Here is a 20,909-nt window from a genome sequence, read left to right as displayed (position 1 = left end):
GCACACTCAAGTAGTGTGGATTTGAGATGTTCTGACCAAGATATTCTTGGTCGGGTTCTGTGCCTTACCCTGGGGCAAGTCCCATCTCCAGCATGGTTGGTATCACTACCGGAGGAAGGCTGACTGGGCTGCGGAGTTGAAAGATGGTCTACTCCTTGTGTATCAGTAACCCAGTAAAAACTATCTTCGGGGGGTCAGTCCTAACTGGGTGATGTACGCTTGGTTCAGGGAATAAAATTCCCCTATCTAAGCCCACCACGAAGAGGCGTACATCATCAGGCCCTTATTATTATGTTTTACAGACTAGAATTGAAATGCAGCAGAGAGGGTTTGGGTGATCCTGGCACAGTCAGACTGGTAAAGCTCATCATCAGCTCAGGGCCCTCGCGCCCTCTACACGCAGCCCAGACAGCGAATGGGACTTCTCCTAGGAAACAGTGCCTAGTCGAACCCACCAAGAGCTTTCCGAAGAATATGGAGGCTCCCCAACACTGGAGCCTTCTGCATTACCCAAATTGTCAGAAGGGTTGTGCTCCCGGTGGAGAACCCGGGATTATTGTTATTATTATTATGTGTGTGTGGGCGTGCGTGCGTACGTGCACGCACCCCTCAGGCAACATCATGTATCCATTGCTTGGACTAAGTTGACTTTGTATCATGCATTTATACACATTAATTATGTGTTGTTGACAACTTAGAGGTGCTGTACCAGTGTAAAATCGTTAAGACAATCGGTCGTGTCAAGTGTATGTGTTGACACACAAGAAAGAACAGGTCTTGTGTGCAATAACGATTTTTGAAGTGAGCTTCAGAATTGATCTACAGACTTATACTCAGATTGTCGCAACCGGGAGGCGCAGAAGCAACTCAGCTTAGCGAAAAATGAACGCCAAGTCAACTGCTGTGGTCACATGCTGGTTAGTGATAAGTATTGCGAGTGGGTGTATTTGCGGAAGATCGTTTTATCACAGGATTGAAAGTCTTGACAACGTGGAAGTTACAGCATCACCATCTATCACACAAACGGGCATATCTGACGTTGGCCACTGTGCACGACTTTGTCGCCAACAGGACTGTGTGTATCTCAGACATGATGGAGATGTTTGCGGTTTGTATGACGTTCTCGTCACCGCCAGTTCATCACCCGCTCATGGCGCAATCTACTATCGTGAAAGTAAGTTGGTTTGATTTCAGATTCTTGAGACGTAACAGAATGAAATGAAACCATAGGGTGTGTAACAGCAAAACTATAAGTATAAATAAGGAACAGCTTACAACGACTAAGAGGTTTGTTATGGTAAGATTATTGGCCACAACAATGATAAAATACTCATAAACAAACATATATATAACGTTCATTTCCAATCGCAAAGAAGGGATCATCACAAATTTATCAGCCAATATTAAGCAATAACCATCTTCGAATGGTTGTTTAATATTTAGGATATTTTTAGCAAAAGAAAAGTTCTCAGTAACACAAGTTGAACAACACCTAACTCTTGAAGTCAGCAATGCCTGGTAAGAACTAACATGTCACATTGCACAAACACAACAAACTGGGCTAAACAAAACGCACGTGCATCCTGTGAGCCACTCTATGCGTGATTTTATGGAATATAGGTCCCTCTGTAATTCACGTCACAACTGTTATTTTTAGTTTTCTATTACAAAATGGTCAAAGTTAAATTTTAAACGATGAAGTGAGTCTTATCCTCATTTCTTTCTGTTTAGTGGACTGTTTCATATTGAGTGTTGCTTAACATTCGTTATTGAGTATATATGACTTGTGTAATATTTACAACATTGACTAACATATAGGTGAGTCACTGTTCACTAATTTAGTGTCTTTTTGGAGAACACGAACCATAGAGATTAGTTTGCATGATAAAGTCTATGACAATTGGGAGTTTCAACTGGCGCGTCACGGGTAGGGGTCATATTTTGAAGTAATTGTGACGGTCTTTAAAACGTTCAAACCAAAATCACTCGTCTTTTGATAAAATAGCATAAGTTGCAACATCTTTGTTCAGGTGTTAATTAAACATTTTAGTGTTTCTCTGTATGCCTGAGTTACGCATAGCAATCAGATGACAGCATACAATCAAATCAATGTCTGGGGCTGTAGAATACAAAGCACATCCGTTTCAATGTGTTTCAAAGTCGCATAAGTTTCATTTAACAAAACAGTGATAACTTATTCCTTTTCATATACAGACATAATGTACTCCGAGGCGTGCAATTCGCTTCATAGCTTAGCCAGGCGTTACTGTAGTCCAGCTTAATTTTAAAAATGTCACGCCTTGGGATGATTTCGTTATAAATACGCAGGTTTGTACTAGGACAAATGTTTTACATCCTGGAATTCAGCGTAAAGAAGCGTTCGTCTTGGAGAGTTAATTTTAGACTTGCTGTAACAAGCAACATTGACATTTTGCCACGAGATGCCACCCAAACATAAGCTTATTAAGGGACATGCATGGTCGGTTAATGGAACCTGGCTCAGTGTTGTGTCGGAACTATAGACAGTATAGACAGACACAACTTGACTGATATTACTGGTCACAGTAAAGTAAGTCTGGAACTTCACAACAATTGCATTGAGATAACAATGCAAAGCGCGCTTGAAGAGAAATTTTGCAGGCAATGCCGCGATGAGATGAAAACTAGTGTGTGAGTGAGTATGTTTTCACTCAGATTTTACTCATATTCAAGCGAAATTCCGGCACTTGAAATTGACTTCACACATGCTGTGGGGGATCGAAGTTGGATCTCCGACCCGGATCGTCTGTGAAAACCACTGGTCCGACAGGAAGAGTAGGTTTTATAAGGAAATCAGTGATATGAGAAGCTCGGTCAGCTGCCTCCCTGGGGAAAGTGATAAACAGTTGTCTGAGCCATGGGACGATGATGCTGACGACACCACGACCACAGCACGGGTATCTATGCGTGTTCTAGGAAGCGACGATGCAGAGATCGATACAGACATCCCAGACTTTGATAGACCTGCATCGAGACGGAAGAATGAACATGACGCTGGTAAAAGAAACAAAAGAACATCTAGATAACGACGGGAAACCATCGCCGAGGGAGCAACATAGAATAAGACTCGTGAACAAATGTATGTTCATTTCTAGGTGTTGGAAAATGAGAACCCATTCTCCCTGACTCAATATTAGTGATCCGGCCAGAAATCATTTTTCAATTCTTGTCCAAATATGTAATGAGGGTTATGAGTTTACCGACTCGAGTGTTCACACAGCAAAATCTTTTATAGAATTAATAGGTACTTGCTATTTATGAGGTCAAATGCGCATATCAGAGCGCATTTTGTTAAATCAAAGGTATCACTCTGCAGTCATTGGTCATTTTGGAACACAAGGAACAACACCGAATGTCCATATCTGTGAACAATAAACGATTGTAGCTCTTAGTAAAATCAGTTCAGTGCATGAATGGGGCACGCATTACACTAAAAGTACATATCGCTTGGTCACGGAGCCATAACTGAACAGACATGTAACCACTGTGATTAGATGTGTGAGCTTAGTTTTACGTCGTACAAAATTCCAACTATATGGCGACGGTCTGTAAATAATCGAGTCTGGACCAGACAATCCAGTGATCAACAGCATGAGCATGGACCTGCGCAATTGGGAACGGATCCCCGATCCCGTTAGTCGCCTTTCACGACAAGCATGGGTTGCTAAAGGTTTATTCTACCCGGACCTTAACGGGGTGTGTGATTAGATGAAATTGTGTAATATGTTTCTTAAACGCACCTCCATTTTAGGTATTTAGTGCTGTGAAATTTATCATCATGACTTACGTGTGACTCACTTATGACTCACTGAATATCTAAAGTAAGGTGTCAAGTGGTTGTACAAAGATTAAAATTTTTATGGTGTAGCAATTGTCATATATCATTAGTGTTCCCCTGTCAGATGCATTTACACAAAATTTTAAACTTGATTTGTCATTGCTCTCAAACTACTGACCCCATTTGCGTGGCTATGAAATAAGATTTGAACTGACAGACCGCATGAATATATTGTTGCGCCGCTTTTAGCAGTATTCCAGTATATCAAGGCGGGGGACACCACAAATGGGCTTCAAATATTGCACCTACGTGTGAAATCGAACCCCGCTTTTCAGTGCGTTTGAAGTGAATAATATCAAATTCAAAGCTTAATTCTAATACGTGCAGTTCTGTACATCATTCAGTTTGTTTGACATATCAAATTATAAATGTTGTGTGGCGTATTACGTGTGGTGGTGGTGGTGTTTGGTGTGTGATGTCTTGTGGTGGTGATGGTACTATATGGCGTGTAGTGGTAGTGGTTTTGGTGTTTGGTGTTTGGTGTGTGGAGCGTGGTGGTGTTGATGTGTGGACTTGGTTTTGGCGTTAATGTGCGGTGTGTGGAGAGTGGCGGTGGTAGTGTGGTGTGTGGTGTGTGGTGTTGTAGTGTGTGGTGGTGGTAGTGTGTGGAGTTGTTGTCGGTGTTGGTGTGAGGTGTGTGGAGTGTGTGTGTGTGGTGTTCAGTGGTGGTGGAGTGTGATGTTGAGGGATGGTTGTGTGTGGTCGTGTGTGGTGGTGCAGGTGATGGTGACGTGTGGTGGTGCATTTGGAGGTGTTGTTGTTGGTGGTGTGTGGTGGTGGTAGTGTGTGGAGTGGTATTTGTGTTGGTGCTGTGTATGTGTGTGGGGGGATGGGGAGTGGGTTGGGGGTGATGGTGGTGATGTGTGGTGGTTGTGGTTGTCTTGGTGTGTGCATGGGGTGTGTACTGTGTGGTGGTTTCGAATGGTGGTTGTTGTTGTAGTGGCGTGTAGGGGTGGGCTGGGGTGTTGATGGCGGTGGTGTTTGGTAGTGGTGGTGTGTGGTGATCTTGACGTTTGGTGTTGATGTTAGGGTGCAGGTGGTGGTGATGTGTGGTGTATGGTGGTGTTGGTGTTTGTGGTAGTGATGGTAAAGGTGTGTAGTGGTGGTGTATGGTGGTGTGTGATGTGTGGAAGTGGTGGTGGTGTGTGGTGTGTTGTGTGTGGTTGTTGTCGACTCTCTACAGCGCTTCAAAACAAAATGACAAGAGAGGAGTCGACAGTCTCTACGCACCAAAGGCTGGTTATAATGGATTAAAGTGTTGTTACAATTACAGGATACACAAACGACAAACACGCGGATTCAGCATTTAGACATTTATGAACACTAAAGCACTAAACAGCAATTGGAATTGTGACATTTAAGCAGTATCACTATAATTCATGTACACATTTGAAAGAAACTAGCCTTTGTCGTGTGTGAAGTAACTCATGCGGGGAAGTTGAGCAGTGGCCAGACGGTACTTCCAGGAAACCAAGCCTCCTGTATTTCTCTCACTTATTATACACACGCGCGCGTTTTGCCATGTGGTTTCTCAGTCCTAGGTCTTCTCAGGAATGGCTGCCTAAAATGTGAAGTCCCAACGATCACACACAGTGGCCAGTGACGTGTTACGAACGAATGAAGAAAATTCCAGACCCAATGATGACACGATGAACAATGTTGGTTTCATAACCGTGGGCATGATGCCAGAGGCTATAAGAACATGTAACTGTCAGTTTGAGTCCTCTGTGATTCGATTAGAGATTTTGAGATGAGCGATGATTCTTGCTTGCCACATTCTCTGCAATTATACCGCTAAATCCTGAACGGTATCTGGCGAATTCGGAAAACGCCATAAACGTTTCTTCATTCCATCCCACGCGTACTCTACATGCAACAGATCTGCTGGTATTCAAACATTGTGTGTGGAAGTAAATACATAGCATTCCATGCAAGGAACGGCTTTCGTCACGTGATTTTGTCAGTCCTGGGCCACAAATTTTATGACGGGAATAACAAATAGTCCGAGATACTCATATATTTTGTCCACACCTGTCAAATGTGCTTAAACAACAACTACAGGGGTTCTCCGCTGTGCACATGTCCGATCCCCATTCATCAGAGAACCACACTCAAAGTGATTCCTTTCTATGACACAGGCTCCTTGCCATCGGTCACTACTGGAAATGTTGAATGCGAACTGTCTATGGAAACAAGTCCCCTGTCACAGAGACACAGACGACGTTTTGTGGACAATGTCATGATTACAGCACCACCTTTGAGGGTTTTGTCAGTGATGTTGCATCAGGACAGGTGGTATCCCGTTATGATATAATGGTTTCCAGTGGATACATGGAAGTTCTGGAATGGTCTGAGCAGTGAGCTCTGGAATCAGACGAAAACGGCGACACGCATCAGGTCTGCCGTGAAAATAATTTCGCAGAGAGTAAGAGTTGCTCATGCGAATTTTTATGGAAGTTGATACAATGACAGTGATATGGAATCCGTGGAGGGACATTGTCTTGTTGTCGCATTGTCGCCCTCTCAAACACAAGCAATATGAGGCGAAAATTAACCAAAGCGCGACAATGCGACAATGCTACAACGCGACATTTCGCGCATTTATCGCATTGTCGTGATGTCGCGTTTTGAATAACATTTTCTCTGTTCCTCCAAAGTGCGACACGCGACAAAGCGACAATTTTCAGCGTCAGAATATGTCGTGTTGTCGCACTATCTAAGATGTGTAAAGAAAAAACTAAGCATTTACTAAAACGCTACTAAAGTGCTACTTCCAGTGGTTTTTAAAATGAAGTACTGCTCGAAATGGCAGTTGGGCTGCTTTTCTTCAACATAATGCAAATCTTAATCGTTGGTTTGAAAACTCTTTTATACATAAATGTATTTAGCCAATCAAGTGTGTTTTAGCAACAAGACAATTATTTGCACAACTTTACATTGTAATCACGGCACGCGGTTGCCATGTCATTCAAGGCGGGGCAATTTGCTGTGCAGATTAATGTCTCTTAGTCACACCAGATAACTATTATCATAAGTTCGAATCCCAGCACCATACACATTAATCACTTTGGACATTTCGGCGATATCAAGATGACAGGTTGTGAGAAAATGAAATATTGTTAAAATTCAAGCCACATCGGCAGAAACATCAGGTGATGTCCTCGAATTGGTCACTATGTTCCATATCGTGGCTCCTGACAGTTTCATGGTACAGTCCTGTCCGACGCTGATGAATTTGTCTGAGATCAGCCAGCAGTGGATGGATATCAAGTAGAATGAGATATCACTTAACCATTCGACACCTCAAAGGCAGTTTAGGTCGGCTTTGAGCGTGATAATGGGAAAGCGTCTGACAAATGGACTGTTATCATTGTGATATACTATCGGATCCAGAGAGAGTATGCGCATAGACGAGAAATCTATTGAGAAAATTTTCAAACATGTAGTACTCGTCCATAGATATACTTTAGTGCCTGAAATTTTCATGAGTAATGAGTGAATGAGCTTAGAAGAAGGTAATGTCTATAAAACAACGAATAATGTTATACTTCTAGATAGCGAAGACGTTGAGCGCGATGATGACGACGTAGCACGACCCTAACGTCGGGTTTTCTGGCTCTCAAACGAATCTCTTTCAACCTGTACCGTATATTTGATCTGACATCCTCTGAAGCCCTGGTGCTCTGGCTGTTGTGCTCTCACCAGTTGGAGTACGATCACCCAACTGTAGTACCTGGATGTACCGATGTTGAGCTGCAGTGGTAACTCTGCATGCACGGGGCCCGTGACATCTTATATCTGTCGTTATTTCTTGCTCAGACTAACATTCAGACGCCTGACAACAGAAGATTGGTAATCTCCAGCATGCACTCTTTGAATGGCGACGTTCCGTGTCGAGTCAAGACGTGACGTAGTGATTTGACCTTGAAACGCCTTCAAAACGAATGTCAATTTCGGAAAGCAATCTGGATTTTTATTGCCAGTCAGTAAATTGAGTAAAATCATGTTATCAACACTTTTCTTACATATTTTGACGATTGTGTGAACACAACAGGTAATGACTAGAGTTGTAAAAATACAAATCGCCTATGCGTTTGTTTTGGAGGGATGGATTATTAGAAATGATGAAATCGTTTTGCGTACCCTTGAAGTGCCAGAAACAAACTCTCCCTCCCTCCCTCCTCCTACTCTGCAGCCCAACTGCCATTTCGAGCAGTACTTCATTTTAAAAACCACTGGAAGTAGCGTTTTAGTAGCGTTTTAGTAAATGCTTAGTTTTTCTTTACACATCTTAGATAGTGCGACAACACGACATATTCTGACGCTGAAAATTGTCGCTTTGTCGCGTGTCGCACTTTGGAGGAACAGAGAAAATGTTATTCAAAACGCGACATCACGACAATGCGATAAATGCGCGAAATGTCGCGTTGTAGCATTGTCGCATTGTCGCGCTTTGGTTAATTTTCGCCTCATATTGCTTGTGTTTGAGAGGGCGACAATGCGACAAGACAATGTCCCTCCACGGATTCCATATCACTGTCATTGTATCAACTTCCATAAAAATTCGCATGAGCAACTCTTACTCTCTGCGAAATTATTTTCACGGCAGACCTTCACTCCATTCCACATCACACCTCTCCCCTCCCCTCCCCTCCTCCCCCTTCACTCCTCCGGCGCTCCGTTCTAATCCACTCCATCCTAGCCCACTCCTCTCCGCTTCGCTTCACACCTGTCGTCACTCCTCCGCCGCTCCACTCTCTCAAGGTTTAAGAAGTTTCGCAAATTAACAAGGTATTTCATTACATTAATGTGTTTCGATGTCTGTTTTTAGTTCTATTTGAATACTGTCTTATTAACTCTGCACATGTGAGATGATTCACAATATATATCATGCTTTTTCTGATATGGATACTATATCCACCGATACTTGTATACTTGTATCGTTTCAAACATGCACCTACTCAATCATAATATTCCTCAGCAAAATGGACAGTTTGAATACGCCATACCATTAACCACGCACTCTTAACCCATACACTACACGGCAACATGGTCGTTCATTTATCATTGTTCTGAGTTCGATTCACGGGTATCTCAGCTCTTAAAAAGCATGTAAAGATAATCATGCGTGTGATAGTTTTTAGACTCTGCTGTAACTAATAAAACGCGACAACGCGACATTATAACATACTGACTACAACGCAACACGTGACAATGCGACATTTCATCCAAATGTCGCGTTGTCGCGGTGTCGTGTGTCACGTTTTAGTCAATATGTTATGATACATGCAGTAGTCAATAAATTAACAAAGCGCGACGCTCTTTAATGCGGCATTTCATCAAAATGTTATTAGTTACGGCGGAATGTAAACAAAAAAAAAACAAAAACAAAAAACAAACAAACAAACAAACAAAAAAAAAGCATGATTATTTTTCGATATTTTCAGAACAATAATAAATGAACGTACATCTAGCCGTGAAGTCCAGAGTGGTCGAGTGTCGTTGCTTAATGGAATGGTTGCATTCAGACTGACCATTACGCTGAAAATTATTATGATATAGCAACTGTAGGTTTGAAACAATACAAGTACATGTGTATCGCTGGATATAGTATCCGTATGAGAAAATTATCAGGCATATTGTGAATCAGGCTATGTGCAGAATTAATAACAAAGAATTCAAATAGAAACGAAAACGGACACCACAATACATTATTGTAATGAAATACCTTGCTATTTACCAATAAACCTTGGGTGAGTGGAGTGGAGCGACGGAAGAGTGAGAAGATCGGAGTGTAGTGTAGCGTAGTGGAGCGTCCCGGAGTGAGGGAGAGAAAGCTGGTTTCTGGCATTACAAGTGTAGACAACTCCAAGAGATGTCACTGTTTGTAATATCCTACTGCTAACAGTTCACACGTAAGACGCTTTCCCATTATCACGCTCAAAGCCGACCTAAACTGCCTTTGAGGTGTCTTAAATGATATCTCATTCTACTTGATATCCAGCCACTGCTGGCTGAACAGAGGCAGATCTCAGACAAATTCATCAGCGTCGGACAGGACTGTACCATGAAACTGTCAGGAGCCACATTATGGAATATAGTGACCAATTCGAGGACATCACCTGATGTTTCTGCCGATGTGGCTTGAATTTTAACAATATTTCATTTTCTCACAACCTGACTACGAGACTAACTCTGCACAGCAAATTGACTTTCTACGTATGCCACCGGTTATCGAAAAGGGCGACAACGCGACATATATTTTGTAGCATTGTCGCGTGTCGCGTGTCGCGGTTTAGTCAATTTCTTAAATGCATACTATGGTCAATATTTTAATAAACCTTGACAGTGCGACATCGCGCCATTTTGAGGAAATGTGACCTTGACCTTGAAAAGTGTCGCTATGTCGCAATGCGACAATGTCCATTTTCGGATTCCATAAATGACAATGCCGTACTTGAGTAATATGAACAATGTAGCTGTTGGTGTAGCTGTTTTTTTCAGAGTATTGTACTTTTAAATAACTGCCTACGATCGTTCAAACTTTGATCATAATGCGAACCCCTAATAACGCTACCGTATTGAGAAACTGGACAAACAGAGAAACAGTACTGACAAGAGATACTGAACTATTATCTGTATCGTTCGGGCAATAGTTTCTACCCAGAGGGTTTGCTCGGGTGTTATTACATCCTTCTTTCGGATGACTACAATAATTAACTCACGACTGTGTACAAAGTACAGAGAATATCTCGCATGACAAATTTCCAGTACGTTTTGTGTGTGACACATGGAATGGGAGTCGATAAGTACTAGTGTTTTGGTTATATACCAAAAGCATGTACTATCTGTAAATGGACTGATCACAGTTTTCTGGTGTGACTCCTTTTATATAGGGACTAAAACGGACACACTCTCAAAAACTTAATTCAAAAACAAATTACGTGCATGCTTAATTTGATTGCATTAGCTGACAGCGGTTTCCCAGTGCAGCAGCGTTATCCCCGAAAAGCTCAATAAACGTTTCCCAAACAAGCTCAAACAATCTTTTAATTCACCCATAATCCCTCAACTATGGAAACTGTTAGAGATAATTACCATGCCGAAAGTCCAAAGACCCAAAGAACACAGAGAAAGCTTCTGAACAAAAGTGTTCGACGGGGTTGTGTGCTGTCTCCAGTATGGTTCACTTCAATTCGTATTCCAACGATCGTATGAATAAAGACGATGGAACAGTAACTATGTAATTCCCCTATGAAGTAGCAAACGTTGGACTTTTAAGTGAAAACGATGATTAACTGTACACAGAGCCACTGAGAGTTTTCACGAATGGTCCAACAGGCAACTCTTTAATCCTGAAATCGAAGAAAACCAAATATAGTGTGATAGATCAAATTGTACGGTATAGGTTGAAAGAGATTTGATTGAGAGCCAGGGTCGTGCTACGTCGTCATCATCGCGCTCAACGTCTTCGCTATCTAGAAGTATATTGTTTGTAGACATTACCTTCCTCTGAGCTCATTCACCCATTACGATGATTAACTGTACACAGAGCCACTGAGAGTTTTCACGAATGGTCCAACAGGCAACTCTTTAATTCTGAAATCGAAGAAAACCCAAGATAGTGTGACATAGTTTAAAGGAAAAAAATCAACAATCATAAACATTGCTAGTAACACTTCATGAGTGACTTCAGAAATCCTTACGTATTTGGCCGGTAGCAAACTGAAAATCTCGCTGTCAAACTTGCTACTGACTCTGAACACTTTCCTCAGCATGAATATAAACTCTGGCCACGATGACGCCATTTTCCAAATCCCTGGTTTTAGAACCAATGGTGCAGGAAAACATTCATTCTATCAAGCATTGCTATTTCTAATAAACACTTATTGTCCTCCAAATGCACCTGTACTAGCGTACCAATCAGCATACATTTTTATGGCTATGTTTATCAATAATGTACGTCTTTTAATGTTTGTGGTGCTTAACATAAATTTTTAACATCTCGATAGCCTCATGGCGTCATGCATTTATTTTTATGCACACTGAAACACCAAACCTTGTTGAAACAACTGATGTCACTAAATGTAACACATGCATGTTCACATATCAATTCTGTTCACGTATTACCGTCAAAGACCTAGGTCATGATGTGGCTGAAATATTAGCAATGTAGCCATAGATCCGGACCGTGTCACTCTAACAGAGAAGCAGCGAGTATTTCAGAAGGCAGTAGCCACATGAATCTCCCAGTTCATACCCATAACCAGTGGTAGGTCGCTCTATCCAGGCACATAGTATTTTACAGGCGCCTCAGTCCACTTGGGTACAGCTACCAGAAATAGTTCTGCCACCATATTTGAATAAATGACCATGTCTGTTGTCAGAAATAACATTGAAGCATAAGTTTTCCGCATGATAATGGCAGATTTCAATTATTTGGTCACAGCTGCTAAATGATGTGCACCCAAGCCATATACATTTTGAAGATCTCTTATTTGCAGCTTGTCCTACAGGACTGGGTTATGTCTTTGCGGAGTCAGCCAACCTTTGCTTCAAAATCAGCCCTGCACCTGAGCTCAAAGACTGGGATGATAGCTTTACCGCATGCCAGGATGATGGTGGTCGGCTCGCGGTCCTTGACACAGATACCAGGCATAGTTTCTTCAAAAGCTATCTCAGCGACGGAGGTAAAACTATATAAAAGAACATATGGAAGTGTTCGGTTTTGTATAAAATCTCCATCACTGCATCCGCAGACCCCACTCTTCTTTTCGTATAAACTCCTAAGTTTGTTAAATGGAAATATGTATGACTCATTGGATCTTTTATATGACAATGTGTTTATGATATATATGCTTTTATGTGTATACTTGCAATTGGTCGCCGTATGGCTTAAATATCGCTGATGAAATAAATGTGTTAACACCTTCTCTCACACAGTGTCAAGCAATTAAACTTATACATTTTGGAAAAAATTCAAATGAAGACAATAAACGTTAAAAACCACACACTCATGTAGGTTCAGAGGCGAAGATTTAGACTAGTGATTAAAGCGTCTACTTTTTGAAGATCAGGTTCAATTCTCCACATGGGTCAACTGCGTGAAGCCCACTCCTGGAATATTGCTAAAAGAGAGCATAAAAAAGATACATACCCGCACCTAGGTATTTTTCAGATAAACGCGTCGGTATCCAATAAGCTCATTGTGGAGAGTACCTTTTGTCCATCCCTTTTCAATAAAGTTCTGTGGTTTGTCTACAATTTCACCATTACGATAAAGCATTCATTCTGTATGTACAGAAATAGTATAGGGAGTGATATTCCGAGATCATCTTCCCACCAAATCTTCCTGATTAAGACTTTTTCGGGGACACCAGTTCCGTTCCACAGTTGTATATAGTACTCTCACACATATGCTGGCAGCCGGTTGTCTGTCTCTCTGGGTGATCGATAAGTCGTCTAACGTTTAACTTGGCCTAATGCTCTTACTGAGAATGTTAACCCTAGATGTCTGAGCCAAGTGACAGGCAGAGCGTTCTTAACATGAACGTTCAGGCTGCACCACATGAGCGACCGGTATGCTTGCTATGTAGGTCACTGACCCAGGCTACAAACAAGGACATCCCCACACATAAGCCTGCATGGGAAACTCGTGTCCCAACAAGTGATAAAATGAGTTCTTTTAATCTTGCAGTCATTCAGTGGGTGATACAAACAGCAGGAACAGAAAAAACGTAACCTGTTAATTCAACCTAAACTGGGAAATATCAAAATCACACATATTTTTATAGTTATCGCCATGAGCGTTAATAATCATCTGCTTTTTTGAACCACATCTGAACTGTATCTCAGCCGAAACACTACTCTCTGGGGTGTCTACACATAATCAACAAGAAAAGTCAAAAGAACTCACCTGAGTTGCCGGTGTACAAGTTTTGAGTGATGTCCCTCTCAGTCGTTTGAATGTTTAGGGGAAAAAATAGCACGTTGCTGACATCACTCTCCAACACTTTCCTGTGTTACTGTATGTGTACATAGCTTTGGCAGTTTATAGCTGACTGAGCTACAGCTGTCTTGCTCAGCGTGTGGCTATGTCAACATCAAGGAAACAATTTATTGTGAATCTCCTTCCATAATTTGCTTGGATTTCGCAAGGAAGGCTTCTTCTATGACCCTCGTCTTTGCTGATGCTGCTGCTTTGGTTTGAATTTCTTCTTTCTTTCTTTGGTGTCTTGCGCGCTCTGAGAGCACGAAACGAAACTTTGGAGATTTTACTCTCTGTGAGTGCAATGGAAATATGATCATCATTTGTGTTTAACTTCGCTTCAGACAGAGTTTTAATTTCGTCTTATCTAAATACTTTATATGAGATAAGAACTTATGCGCCAATCCCGCTAACCCTGCTGCTAGAACTGTTATGTCTATGCCTAGCGCTATGGGTGTGACCACGATGGTGGACAATAACCTGACACCTGCCGGAAAATTTAGTGAGTTATATTGTGTCTTCCCCACTCACTGTGACTCACTACATACTGGCGCAGGCATCCATGTTTATCCGCATGTAATGGCAGCTAATGTGGTATTACTGCTCTTTGGCCATGTGTGATCCAAACTGTGCTGTTTGGAGCACATTTCTCTGAAGGTCTCATGGTGGCGTTGGGATCGATTCTGAGGTTCAGGTGGCACACGTGTGAGTGGCGCCTATGTACTTGCACTGATCCAACATCTCTTCCCTCATATTTCCCTCTTGGCATTGTAAGCATTGCGAGAAACGTTTCTGTGGCGTTGGCAGCATTCGTGCGTCCGCCGCATCGGACCACTGCGTAACCAAACCCGCAGGCTTCGTGTTCCTGCATTTTGTGCGTGAAACTTTTTTCTGAGGATGGAGCAATGATGTCAACGTTTTTGACGAGGGCTTCGAAGTTGACGAAGAGGGCTTAAGGAACATACATTTGATGTTTCTTGTTGAACTTGGGCGCCAGATGTCTGGTGATTATTTTGCTCAAGTGCACATAACCTATGGCCAGCAAGCTGACTATGATATGCGTTGTGATGAACGTTATTCATTTGTCGATTTTTTTTTCAAATCATCATGTGAGGGTTTACTACCACATGATAATTTGTAGGTGCTTGTGGCAGTCACACTGCCATCATAAATTTGTACAGAAATGTTGTTGTCATGGTAACAAGTTCAATATGTCCTCGGTTTGAGTCTTCTTGGTGATGTGAACAGTGATCCCTTCACTGCCATTGTTGATGCAACGACTGCTCCTATGCAGGCTGTTGTCGTCCGTGGATTGCATTGCTGTCTCTTTCGAATGGTTCATAGTACTCCTCGGGAATTAACAAGATGCCTTTCATTGATTACTCGGGCACGTTCAGGTTGACATTCCACAGTGTGTCGCTCTTGTCCTTGATGATTGTCCAGTGCTGAGTACTGGTGGCAAATCTGCCGGTTAAAGTCAGAGCTGGAATTTGTACTGCAAGCAAAATCAGTTCCCATAAGTCTCTGCAAAGACAGCTCATTCACGAGCAATTTCATGAGTGATCAACTCTTAAAACACACCATCGGGAAGGAGACTCTGCAGTTGAGATTGGATCTGAAGATCCAGTGTCAAAATATCCAAGTGCAGTATTCATTTGCTGTATTTGCGGTATTCATTCGTCAAAAGCCACAAACGCCGTGTAATCGTCATTCCACTCGTTTGTCACAAGGTAACGATATGATTTGTAAAACAGCTCTTTGCTGGTTTTCACAAGAGGCTCATCGTGAATAATGGGAAAGGCCAAATCGGATCGATGTCAAATTCGCAGAAAATGCGTTTGTAAGCCAACCGATAGTATGGATTGTTTATCATGTCCCACGCTTGTCCTGCAGAAATGGCGGGCCAATTTTTTTCAGGCAGGGTCTGATCTGGTAGTATGCCTGAAAATATAACTCCTACTCAGCGGATCTTAAAGCATGTCATTTACTGTCACAACATAACAGGTCAATGCGCACCACAGGGCAAACTGATTCTGCCAGAATTGCATTGGGTTGTCAAATCAAGTTTGTACCATTTTGACGTTCATGACGAAAACCTAATTCTGCTCGAAAGTGGGAACCATTCTCGGATCAATGTCGTTGCTTTTAAGCTAAAACACACCTGGTGCGTAAGTATGTGCAACTTCAACATGAGAAACTTCAACAAGCTGTTCATCGGGAATGTATGCCAACAGTTATGACAACGTATGCATGCTCTAAATGGCATCCTGTAATCGTGTGCATGCTGAACGACAAAATCTTTGAACCCTTTGGAGCCAGTTTCAAACTCAATGAGTTGGATGACACGCTCCAGTCAATGAAAGGAGAATGATCCATCAAACAAGGCAGGCCACTGCCAAAATGCTTGGGTTTTCCAAGAACGATGTCACACCTTGGCAAACCGTCATGGTATCGAATTTGCCAAGCATCCTCCCTTACTGCAAGCTGTGCGTTCATCCTAATCAGCTTAGCATGACAGATTATGTTCAAGGTGAAAGCTCTCCATGCTAATTTAACGGTGGTGTACTAGTAGCGAATGGTTTACATCACATCAAGACAACAAATTAACGGGAGGCAACATCTCAAAATTAAAAACATTGGTTTTAGACATAAAACACGAACCTATCTGTATATAGGATACCTCAGCGTCACGATGCATGTCAAGCAATGACTGAAGGTTCGAGTCCAGGAACTATTCGACTGAGAACATATGCCAGCATACCAATCTCTTCCCTCAGGGATATGTGCAGATTCGACGATCCTGGCATCGACGGCAAACTGTTCACTTTGCAACTGAAAAACAACATTTACAGATGCGATAAAGTACCAGCCGGCAGTACCAACAATGACCAAGGTGATTTCATTGACACCAAAGGAGCAGTCAGCAACAAGCGGTATGACCTCATCCACAACAATGAGGATGAATGGATGATATCTCCAGTCTTCGACGGCAAGCTGTCCAAACTGGATGACATCAACAGCATGCTGTCATCCTGGCAGATCTGCAGGGGATTTCCATGTTGGTCATTTAAGTCTTCCTTGGTGAACCACTGGGCAGCATTGTTGAAATCATGAAAGGGATCAAATTCATTGTTGAAATCATGAAAGGGATCAAATTCCGGTTGTATGAGCAACAACAAAGCTGCATTGGTTCTATTTACATGTAGGGGAATGCCTACACCGGTCTGCAGGGAGTCACCATGAATGTGGATGGCACGATATTGATAGCTAGGATATTCCTATCCGACAACATGCATTTCATGAGCTTGAAGTGCATGCCAGAGACATTATCGGGAAAGTTTTTACGTAAAACACTGTTACGAGTGTGTATTTTCTGTATATTTTTGTTATTAATTAAGTAATAATTACTATTGGGTCACAAGGTGTAGTGTTTTGAATAATAATTATGATGGGTCACATTTCATATAATGGATTGCCAACACTTTTAGCATTCTGATTTTCTGGAAATTATCTGCCCTTGAATTTCTGTTTGTTTACTTCCGGGAGGTTGTTCTCGATCTCTCTACGGTGTTGGCAATGGTCGTATGTGCCTGGACTTTTGGGAAATGACTGAAAATATATATAAAGACAAGTTGCCATGTGGCGGGGGACACACATTCACATAACTGGAGGATATACATCACTGACAACACTTCATAGCTGCTGAGACCACTCGCTGTGGTTACATTCTGCATAACTGATTCTCTGTCGCACTGAGACTTTGGTCAGTTTTCAATATTATATTTTGTGCCTCATTGCCTTAGATTTTTTCTCACTTGTATTGTATTTGAAATCAGTATTGTGAAATTGACTTGCGACCTTATACAACTTGCTGTCTTTGCTAATAATAATATTTGAATGTTTAATACTGTATGTTTAACACATACGTGAACTATCACGATGACACACTAGCCGATCTTGGAGATACAAAAGGATTTGACGTGCCCGAGGAAGAAAAGGATATCTATCGACTGCACTTCCAAAACAATGAATGTATATGAATAATTTTTGCAAAGCCCCACACTCTTGGGTATGTACGATGTGCAACTTCTGGACACGTTACACATACAGTGGCATAAACATGATGAAAATCAATGCTGTCATATTTATGCAGCTCTGGAAACAGCTCCCTCCAAAAACCTCGATGGAGTTAAGATTATTTAGCATGATTACACCTTTACATTCGAGGCAATTTTCACATTCAAACATTTTTATTTTATTAGCCTCAGGTATATTCATCGATGATTGATGGACGATCAATTGAATGTCACCTTGTCATGGATGACGTGGCGAAAACACTAAAAACAACTGTAGATGGGATTCATTTGCAGTAGTTCCACAAAATCAAATGACAAACTGAACAAGAACGGTACACATGTAGACCATTGTGCAAAAAATATTATAGCGCCATCAATTAGATGGACGGTACAGACACTGCCCTAAAAGTAACCAGCATGAGATTAGGCACTGCGAGTGGTGAGTTGTTGTCCACCATTATCACTGCATACGTGGTGCTTGGCATCGAAATAATGGCCAGAGGGACAGGGCTGATTGAACTGGTGCTAAACGCAAAGCAATGAAACATGACAAAATGAGAGTTCTGACTGAATCGAAGCTCAGCATGATAGAAGATCATAGTTCCACTGCGCTCACTGACATTAAAATCTTAGCAGAGGAGTTTTGTTTGGTGCTCTCGTTTGGAACCAAGTCTTGTAAATGCCTGGTCTTGGGAAGAAGAAAAAGAAAACATCATAGAACAAGGGAAGGAACAGACCCGAGAAGCCTTCCTCATGGAAAAAACCTGAACAAATCATTATTGAAGAACATTCACGATAGCTGCATTTCATTCACCTTCAGAAGGCTATCCCCTTACTATCCAGTCAGCCATCATCATGAAAACTGTGACACACACAGACACTCACTGTGACTCTTCCCCCCGCAGCGCTCACTTGGAACCACTCCAATACTATACCGTAGTGAGGGGAACCGCAGGATAACTGCATTTGATTCACCGTCAGACAACTGTCACCTCGCTAGTCAGCCAGCCGTGCATCATCATTATATATAGCTGGGACACACACACTAATACTGGTACACGATGTTCACTCATAGGATAAATCCCCTATCTGCCGAGACCTGCGTTTCATTCACCTTCGGCCAGCTGTCACCTTGCTAGTCAGACGACTGTGTATCATTTCAGATTAGCTGATGCACACATACATGCACTGATACTTGTCTCGATGCACACTTAGAGTGATCTGAGATGGTAGTGAGGCGATGACTGACGAGACCTGCGGTTTCATTGTTCTTCAGGCACTACAAGTATGTCCTAAGGAGATAGTAGCAAAACACCACGGGGAACTGCCGAGAACTGCGCTAATTTGGCTTAAAACACCTATCACCACACTAATATATAACAAGTATGACAATATGTTGGATTGTTAGCCTTTTGTCTGACTGACCCCACGCTCACTCTTCGTTAAATCTCGCATGTAACTCGGCAGATGGTGACGCTATAATGAAATGGTATTGGGAACACTCTTGATGACCTCAATTGATTAATTAAGACTTAAGACAAAATGTTTAACATTTTCCCTTTTCCAGACCAACCCCATATGCATGCTCACTAAAAAGTCACTATTTCATAAACTATTCCACCGATTTTACTCAAATTTTGCACATCGATGAATAGTATACCCAATGGGGGCATGGTTTAAGGGACGACAAGGGCCTTAATTTGATACATTAACATCCTGGGAGGACTTGGTCCCGTGCCCCCATTGTGTTTACTACTCGATGTATAATTTTTACTCACTTAAGTGACTCAACAACAGTTCACTGATATCTAAATGCAGTTATAGGAACGATAAATATATGTTTCATTAATGTACGCTTAATGTAGTATTAATATACTACATACATTTGTCTAAGAAACACTATTATTGGCATTTATAAGTACAAAACAGCTTAATCATGTTTCACCAACATTTATAAATTCCAGTCTAAGCATGATTTGTGCAATTTATCTGCCTTTTGCAATGCTTCAGGTTATGGGACTTCGACGGTGTGGGTCGGTATGAACAAGTCAACCACCACTGGCCCCTTCAGATGGTTAACAGGATCCACACAAACCACAAAGTGGGATGCTGGTGAACCTGATTACCTGTCCTACCAGAACTGCGTGTACTTCTATTACAGAGATCTTGTTGATACGGAATGTTACGACCTGAGACGCAGACTGTGCGAGATTGTTCTGTAAGAGCATGTTGTAATCAGACATCGGCTCAAGCGTTTATTTCGCGTTGCTGGCAACAAGACATTGTTCTCGCCAGGGAATTCAATATTTCATTATTCATGTCTTATTCACTAGCTCATTATCAATAACATGAATTATATGTAGAACGACATGCAAAATCGATCTCATGTGAAGAGTACTTTGACGAACCAGCATTCTAAATGCTGTCTTTAACAATTCCCTATTTTAGGTACCAAGTGTTTCATTTGAATTCAGGAATCAGTTATCTAGCATTACTGTGTTGTCTGGTCTAGACCAATTATTTACATACCACCTTCATACAAACAAAACAAACGAAAACCTGCTCGACACTTGAGAACGATTTATTGAGATAATTCTGTTTGTTTCTATGTCTTCACTAATCATCCCTTTGTCCTTTGCCTATCAGTGCTTAGTCACATACCATGGCCTAGATTTCTGAAGCTCTCTTAGCGCTAATATAGTCGTAGGTGTTATACATTAACTTTACCCTAGTATTACTATTTATGTGTGGATTAGTTCCTGGCTTCTTCTTGTTCAGCGTGATTACCTATCATCACCATTAATTACTGCCTTTCACTTGTGCCCACTGCTTTTATATTACTCTTACACAACTATCTGCTTCCAAGTTTTTCAACAGTGTTAGAAATAAGCATCATGTGCTAAAGCGCACGTAAAATCCCAAAGTTATTACCATCAAGTTTTCGAATCAGGTGATGAAGGAAAGTGAA

The 20,909-nt window shown here is 41.7% G+C and overlaps 1 protein-coding gene and 1 long non-coding RNA gene across 2 annotated transcripts; one reads left to right on the top strand and one right to left on the bottom strand.

The window, feature by feature from the left end:
- The first annotated feature begins 882 nt into the window (after positions 1-882).
- LOC137273043 (C-type lectin domain family 17, member A-like) lies at positions 883-20,163 on the top strand. The gene is made up of 3 exons (XM_067805485.1): positions 883-1,174; positions 12,382-12,567; positions 19,952-20,163. The coding sequence occupies exons 1-3, from the start codon at positions 883-885 to the stop codon at positions 20,161-20,163; spliced, it is 690 nt and encodes a 229-aa protein (XP_067661586.1).
- On the bottom strand, positions 10,911-11,476 carry LOC137273044 (uncharacterized). Its single transcript, XR_010956118.1, has 2 exons — positions 11,384-11,476; positions 10,911-11,232 (listed from the first exon to the last, which is right to left on the bottom strand). It is a non-coding gene; the product is annotated as an uncharacterized lncRNA (long non-coding RNA).
- Positions 20,164-20,909: the final 746 nt, after the last annotated feature.

This window comes from Haliotis asinina, chromosome 2 (genome assembly GCF_037392515.1).
Source record: "Haliotis asinina isolate JCU_RB_2024 chromosome 2, JCU_Hal_asi_v2, whole genome shotgun sequence".
NCBI lineage: Eukaryota > Metazoa > Mollusca > Gastropoda > Lepetellida > Haliotidae > Haliotis > Haliotis asinina.
The sequence above is the reverse complement of the archived record's forward strand: the minus strand, read 5'-3'. Positions and strand labels throughout refer to the sequence as shown.